Raw genomic sequence first — 8,402 nt, 5'->3', positions numbered from 1 at the left:
GCTGTAGAGGGCAGTGTCACTGGCCCTCATATGTGGGATCCGAACCGGGGCCCTCTGGCATCCCAAGCCACTTCTTAACCATCGCGCCACTCGGCTGGCCCTATTTGCTTAACTTTTACAAGATTTTCACATAAGTGATAGTAGTTTTTAAATTTGTGTAATGGTATTTGCTATAGTATGCAATCTTATGTATTTTTTTGAAGTATACTAACAGTATACTACTATACAGAGTATTCTACATTATATAATCTGCCATTGTGGTCCAGGGAATCAGTTACTTCTTGAATTATATAATCTGGACGCTTTTCTTTTTTTTTTTTAATATTTTTATTGGGGAATTGGGTCAAGGCAGCCCAGCTCCAGGTTGAGCTGTTGTTCAGCATCTTAGCTGTGGAGGGCAGTGTCACTGGCCCTCATATGTGGGATTTGAACTGGGACCCTCTGGCCTCCCCAGCCAGCCCTCAACCAACGCGCCACTCTGCCGGCCCTGGATGCTTTTCTTTAATAAGTAAACATTTCCTTTAGGTTTCTTTTTTGCAGTTGGTTCTTCGCTCTAGAGTTACCTCCAAGCCTGTTAGGATTTAAACATATGAAATCTTAAAAATTTGAAGACATCACATTTAGTAAAGTTCTTGCTATACTGTAGGATGGGTATTATGACAGAGTGTGTCCTTGGGAAGACTTAATCCAGCTTTTGGATAGGTTGTAGTATAATGGTTCCACTATACATGCCTCTCCATAATGTATTGAGTTTTTATATGAAAGGTGTGTTTTGCTGCCTTATATGATACGTTCCTAGAATACAAGGCTGTCAGTTATTCTCTTTGTAGTAGGCAATATGTGAATCATAAAACATTTGTAAAGTGCATCTTTATTTATCACAAATTTCTGTACAGAGGCTTCTCTTCCTTTTTAAAATGTTTTTCTCCCGTTTCCTTCTCCTTTTTAAATTCTTCCAGATATTATTTAAAAAAGTGCTGAAAGGAGAAGTAACCCCTGATCATCTTATAAGAATGAGTCCAGAAGAATTAGCTTCTAAAGAGTTAGCTGCTTGGAGACGAAGAGAAAACAGACATGTAAGGTTATCTGTGAATATGTGTTTGAGTATATCAAAGCCTATATTTTTTCAGCGTTCTGGTTACTTATCTTCCATTAACCTAGTCTTAAATTCTATCTTTTGTTTTTCCTGATCTTTTCTATTTTTTTTTCATTTTCTCAAGTTACCAGGTTACATAAATACCTTGTGTTTTGTTACATAATTTATAAATCAGAAGGATGAGAAAATAAGCGCATCTTTTCTTAATCACATCTACACTTTTCAGAAGCCCAGTTTGAAGGTATTATGACTATCAGTAATTTGTAGAGCCAGATTAAGTCAGAATGACAGATTTGCAGGTTTATAATTCCTTAGTAGTTTCAAATGCCAGTAGCTCTAAAAAATAACTTTTTCTGTAACAAGTTTATTGATAAAATCTGAATTGTCATGTCGGAACGTTTATATTCACAGAAATATTGTGTATTTAATTAAGTAGCACTGTTGTAGACCTAACGTGTATCACATTACATTTTTAGAACTAAACAAGTCTGAAAGTTAGTGATTCCAAGAGTTTTCAGTTGGGGGTTGTGAACTTGAAATACTTTTAAATATTAAGTGAATGTGTGACTTAGAGTTATTGTGATTGTGATATAGCCACATCATCCACTATTTTTATTACAATGGCCTCAGAATGTTAACTCTTTATTCTAGAAAATACTGCCTACTTACTATAGTACATACTAACTCGACACGATTTACTGGATTCTTTTCTCCATAACTTTTACTTGCATCTTAGGCATTAAGCCTCCAAGTAGATTTTCTGCCAAATCCCAGGGGCCTTGATTTGATTTATTATACGTACTCATATACTTCTTCACATTCACTCTGTGTAATTTCTCCTGTTCTTTGATTTTGAAAATAGTATTACCTCTTTTTTTCCTTTATATCCCAAATATGCACATGCCTCTCTTCTGCTTTGAACCTGGGACTGCAGGTGTCATCTTCATTGGAGACCAGTTTGTTTTTTCTTAGGCCATTTCTTTCTTTAAAGGATGATTTGCACTCAAAGGCGAGATAAATGACCAGACCCATCTTTACCTTCCTTAACCCATTGCACTCTCAGCTACCTGTTACTGGCTCTTGTTACACTTGCTTAATTATTATGTTTTGTTGCTGAGCTTGTTCAACTGAATTATCACTGTCACAAAGTATGCTTAGTCAGGAGACAACCCATAGGGGACTGACTACCTGATAATTGTTGGTGTTTGAGTAAACATCACGCTGTTGTGTGGGATGTTAGCACATCAAGTTAGGAATCTGAGTGGAAGTTAGTTTTCATTTTCCTGTGGCAGTTGCTAAAATACAAAGTGAGAAAGCATATTTTAAATATAAATAGCATATTTCATCACTTAGCAAGTTATATCGCACTTCAATTGCCCCTGGTTAATGCACATGTGAAGTGAACTTCTCAAAGCTGAGGTGTAGGTCTGATCCTTATAACCCCAGCACTTAAAACCGTCTCTGGCATATGTAAGTACTCAGTATATGTTTGCTGTTTGAGAGACCACCTAAAGATTAAAAGTCATCTATGATGATGCTTTTATTTTTAGATACACTCCTATTATTTAAAACTGTACATTTGGAAATATATATTTTTTAATTGTGAAGCATTTCTTTAAAATGTTTCCTATTAGACTATAGAGATGATTGAGAAAGAGCAGAGAGAAGTGGAAAGACGACCAATCACAAAAATAACTCATAAAGGTGAAATAGAAATTGAGAGTGATGCTCCAATGAAAGAACAGGAAGCACCCATGGAGATTCAGGTAAAGATAATGAAAATGGCATGTTTTGTAGTGCTCATAGCATGAAGATTCGGAAAATGTTTATTTGCCAAGTGTTCTTAAAGTAGAAAAGAATTTTTAAAAAGTATATATTTTACAGTAGCTTATTTTATTGTTTTAATGGTTTTTAAAGAGTGTTTAAAGTATTGTTTCCCTGTATCTAGTGTGCAGACTGTCTGCATCACGGGCATTTGTTGAACACTTGTTAAAATGTAGATTCCTGGGGTCTCTATGACTTAGCGAATTCCTTAGTAGGCCTCGAAATCTGTAGGTACTACTTACGCAGACTGGAGTTTGTGAGCTGGTGCAGCTCCTTAGTTTCAAATATCAGTAAGGAAATAATATGAAATCTTGTTAGATGCCTTGAAGAATGAGGAATGTTTAAGTTTTGCCCTACTTAAAGTCAATTATAAAAACGTATGAATCAAAGTTTCATTTTGGGAAAATATCAATATGAAATATAAGTTGATTTTAATAATTGAGGCCAAATTTTATCCGCTGAAACTAATTTTTACTTGCACTTTTGTTAGGAACCAACAGCTAGTAAGTCATTGGAGAAGACAGAAGGACCTGAAAAACAAAAAGAAGAGATTGACTCCACGTCTAGAGATACTACTAGTCAACACAGACAACATCTTTTTGATCTTAACTGCAAAATTTGCATAGGTAAATGAAAATTTTTCTTCCTGAAATGTTGCTTTGTATTTGTAATTTAAGTAGGTTTTGTTTTCCCAGTATTGGTGGTGAAGCACCTACCCACTCCCTTTGAGGTATAGTACATTTTTATGTGTGACTGTTCTTCAGGGTTGATGTATAATTTGATACTATACTGTACTTTACTATCTAGAACTAATTTTGTTATATAAGACTTGAACTTAACGGTCAAATGACTAAAAATTTAACCATTAGAATAGACAGCAGAGTAGACAGCAAGTACTGTCATTTACTAAGTGAACGAGTGAAATAATGTTAGTGTTGTACTATTATATACAACAAATGAAACAAATCAAATTACCTTTTCTCTAGTATTCTTATCTTCAGTCATTCATTCCATAAGTGTTTATTGAGTTCTTACTCCTGGCCAGATACTTTGCTGGGGCATTGAATATAGTGGTGAAAAAGTCAAATGTTGTCTGGGTTTTAAGAAAAACTATGGTTAGTGGGAAAGACAGGTAGGTGAGGATTTGAGTTACAGAAGTACAGTTGTTGTAAATGTATTTAGGTAGCAGGACGACCTAGCCTAGACTGGGGGTTTAGGGGAGGTTTGGCTAAGGAATTGAGATTTAAGCTGAGATGTGAAGGTTGAGAAGTATGCCTGCAAAGAGAGAGGAGAAGACCTCTTTGAAATACCGGGAATGTCATGAGCTTGGGTTGAATTTAAGAAGGAGGAGAGAGGCACATGCTTTCTTTGTTTGAAGAGATATTTAAAAATCAGATTTCATACTATCCTATAGTCATTGCCTTTCAAACTTCAGATTGTGACTTAATCCTAGTAGTGAAATCTACTTAGTGACTAGCATTTCAGAGAACAAACAAAAACAGAATAGTAAATATCATGGTGAATTGGACTTATAAAGATAAGTACAATTTTGTGAAACTTTAACAAAAAAATGCACATACACATACATATATATGCATATACATACGAGTGTACATAAATGTATATACATACACACACACCCCTGTAAGTAATATAAATAATGAATCAGATATAAAATATTACTTTAGAGGGGCCGGCCGAGTGGCTCAGTTGGTTAAGAGCTCACTCAAGAGTGCGAGCTCTGAGCAACAGCGGTTCGATTCTGGCCCGAGCTGAGCTGCTGCTGAGCTGCCAACAGGTGGCAGGATGGCTCAGCTAAAAAAAGAAAAAAAAGAACAAATTACTTTAGAGATCATGATCAAAAATGCTGAAAATGTACTTTTGTAGGCCACGTTAAAGATTTTGTTTTTTTATCTAAAAGCAGTGAATAGTAACTGAAGGGTTTTTAGCAGGGAAATGACATGATAAGATTGGAATTTTATGAAGATATCTCTGACTTCTGAGAAAAGATTACAGTGGAAGAAGCCAATGGAGTAAGGGGGAAGACTAGATAGGAGGCCTTCACACTAGTCCAAGTGGGAGATGATGATATTTTATTTGGAGTAGTAGCACTGGAGATGGAAATAAGTAAAGCTTTGAGATACTCGTTAGGTAATAGTGACAGGTATTGGAGATTGACTGGATTTAGGGCCTAAAAAAATAGGGATGTGTTAAGGAAGAATTTAAATTTATATTCAGTTTATTGGTCAAGATGGAGGATCAAGAGTTTTATAAAACTCTAGAGAAGAATTTAAATTTATATTCAGTTTACTGGTAAAGATGGAGGATCAAGAGTTTTATAAAACTCTAGCGATGTGGCTGTGAATGTTAATGTTTCCACTGTGGTATGTGCTAAAGGAATGATGCATCACCTTGTTCAATGACATGAAGAATTCTTTAGGGTGATTGATATGCTTCTCTCGATTACTGTACTGGAGACTAGAGGAAATATAAGTAATTTTCCTATAATAATAATATCTTTTCAAAATTAAGTATATTCACTTATTTTACAATCTGTACAATTGGTAAAGACTTAAAGGGCAGAGTGTTTTTAGATGATTAATTCTAAAGAAAGTTATCCATAGTGTAGCAGTGTTTTTAAGTACACCCACCCATGTAGTTGTTTTATCTGGGGAAAATATTAGTAAAAAATACTCTTAGTTATTTCTGTTAATTTCCATTGTAATTTCCATAGCAGTATTTCAGTAAATTTAATGGCAACACACAGAAACATTGGTTAAATACTTCTACACTTGACACTGTTTTCAGAATGTTTGAGTGATTTTTTTTCTTCTGATGGTATAACCTAAAACCAAAGTCATTTTCTAAACTTTATTAATATTTTTTATGTGTAGCAACTAAGTTGCACTGCACTCTACATGTCATGAACTGCCGCCTGCTGCTGTATGTAACACAAAGTAGGATACAAATTTGTTTTATTCAGTTCTTCAAGTTACTTCTCAAGACTGTTGGAATTTGGTGTAGTTTAATTTAAAAAAATTTGCTAGGGAATCAAGAAACCTATTGTAGGTTCTAGTAACAATGTTTCCATTTCAGCTTATCTGAGTTGCTTAACATCCTCATTTTTCCTAATTTTTACATCAATAAGAGATGTATAATGTAACTCAGTATGAGAAATGATGATGTTTAAAAATTGCCCCAGGAAATGTATGGTTTATATACAACAGTTCACTGAGGGAAACTTTAATTTTAGAAGTCAAAGTGAATGAAGTTATAGACATTTCAGTTTGCAAAAATAGTTTATTTTGGTGTTTTCTGGCTTTAGGTCGAATGGCACCACCTGTAGATGATCTTTCTCCAAAAAAAGTGAAAGTTGTTGTTGGAGTATCTCGTAAACATTCAGACAATGAAGCAGAAAGTATAGCAGATGCATTGTCTTCAACCTCAAATATTTTGGCTTCTGAATTCTTTGAGGAGGAGAAACAAGAGTCTCCGAAGTCAGCATTCTCTCCTGTTCTACGGTAATTTTCTCATAATAATCATAGATATGTGTCAACTTACACTTGGAGGTCTTCAAAAACAGAAAAGTGACATATTTCTTAGGAACCTTTCTTTTGAGAAAGTAATTGTACCTTCCTATACTCTAAACTAATTGAGATAAATGAACAAGACTGAAAGTTAATTTAGAAATTTGAATATGTGGGGACTTGACTTTAAAACTCCCTATAATTATGTTGATCCCAAGAGGCAGGAGAAATGTCATTAAAGAAAAATGGTTTGCACTTCTCTGGACCTTAGTTCACCTAAGCCAACCAAGAAGGATGACATCGTAAAACATGACTAAATATGGGTATAATTTTATAAAGTGAAAATATAAACTTTTTGATCAATAGCCTTTATATATTTTGGCCTTCCTGATGTGCTAAAATGGAAATAATTGATGATTATATTAGAAAATGCATTTATTCATGAGCATATCTTTAAGCTGAAAACTTTTTAATGTCATTTTTTAGTTCAGAGATGCCTGGAAGTGTTGAAGTTGAGTCTACATTCCTGGCTCGATTGAATTTCATCTGGAAAGGTTTTATCAACATGCCTTCTGTGGCAAAATTTGTTACCAAAGCCTACCCAGTGTCTGGTTCCCCCGAATACTTGACAGAGGTACTGTGAACTTTCCTGTCCTTCTGTGCCCGGGTTGAGATAGGTTTTTCTGAAGGCAGTAGGCAAGGAAACAACATAATAAAATAATAAAAATATTAAATAATAAAAATTTCATTTTCATTTATAATAAAAATATTTATTGACAGTGATCCCTAAACCATTCAATTAATGGAATTATGAGTTCCAAAATGGAGTTTTAGAATGTAGAAAACTGCACTCTGAAAGTGTTAAATCCACATGTTTTATTACTCTTTCCAAGATACTCTTCACTGTGTCAGAGAATTAAAATTAATGAGAGTCTACATGGATATCTAAGTTTTTCTTTAAACACATACTTATTGTGGCCTGCAGAAGATTTTTCATTATTAACAAGATTTCTAATTCACTTCTCTGTTTTCCCCAACTTCATAACATTTCTTACCTGCCTATTTCTGTAAACGAGGTAATAGACTGTAGTAGAAATTTTACAGCCAGTTGACATTCCCATGAGACCAATGACCGTTGTTGCTTCAGCGGTATCCTTAGTTGGTTTTATATCTGAGGGAGGAACTATCGTGCAATATATATGGAAAATAAACAGCTGTAGTATTATAGTATTATGATAAATGTGAAGATATGACTTTATTTGAACTACTTTGAAGAAAGTTTGTATTCTTTGTTTATGTAGAAGGGAAGTGAATCAGTACTCATCTAAGTTTTGGAGATTATATTTTGCTATTAATCATGTTCATATCTAACATTAACCTTTTCCATTTATTCTCAGTCCACTGCCCATAAAGGCAAAAGTTAAAAAAATATTTTTTTTTCAGTATTTCAGAAAGAGTAAATCCCATATATGCTTGTTCTTTTTAAAACTACCGTAAATTTTACTTTTCTTTGTATTAGGCTAAAATTAGTTTAACTCGATGTAGTGTTGCTTATCTAATGTTTATCAGTTTATTTGTTTAGCAATTGTGTTTTTGATTAATAAGCAACTAAGTATTGCCTTTACATGCAGTTTTCTTGGCAAATAATATTTTAGAAATGTCAGTTTTGTAACAGAAAATTTAAATGGATGATGCTCTTCTTTTTTTTAATTATTATTTTTTATTGTGAAATACACATTTTTAGAATTAGTTTCAGCTGTACAACACAGTGCAATAATACTTTTTACCCCGCGAAGTGACAACCCCACCCCCAATCTGCCACTCCACTCCCCCCTCCGATATACATATCTATTACAATTCCCTTGACTCCACTCCCACACTCTACTCCACGTCCCATGACTCTACATATATATATATATATATATATATATATATATATATATATATATATATAT

The 8,402-nt window shown here is 34.0% G+C and overlaps 1 protein-coding gene across 6 annotated transcripts in view; it reads left to right on the top strand.

The window, feature by feature from the left end:
• The window catches only part of PHF3 (PHD finger protein 3), a 78,399-nt gene that overhangs the window by 62,892 nt on the left and 7,105 nt on the right, over positions 1–8,402 (top strand). For all 6 annotated transcript variants that reach the window (XM_019662411.1, XM_019662410.1, XM_019662409.1 and 3 more), the window contains 5 exons: positions 960–1,076; positions 2,731–2,862; positions 3,411–3,546; positions 6,246–6,441; positions 6,934–7,081. In XM_019662411.1, coding sequence (XP_019517956.1) covers positions 960–1,076; positions 2,731–2,862; positions 3,411–3,546; positions 6,246–6,441; positions 6,934–7,081 — 729 coding nt within the window. The remainder of the gene's footprint in view (positions 1–959; positions 1,077–2,730; positions 2,863–3,410; positions 3,547–6,245; positions 6,442–6,933; positions 7,082–8,402) is intronic.

The sequence above is a fragment of the Hipposideros armiger genome, unplaced genomic scaffold (assembly GCF_001890085.2).
Source record: "Hipposideros armiger isolate ML-2016 unplaced genomic scaffold, ASM189008v1 scaffold_375, whole genome shotgun sequence".
NCBI lineage: Eukaryota > Metazoa > Chordata > Mammalia > Chiroptera > Hipposideridae > Hipposideros > Hipposideros armiger.
This window is presented reverse-complemented; position numbering and strand designations above follow the sequence as displayed.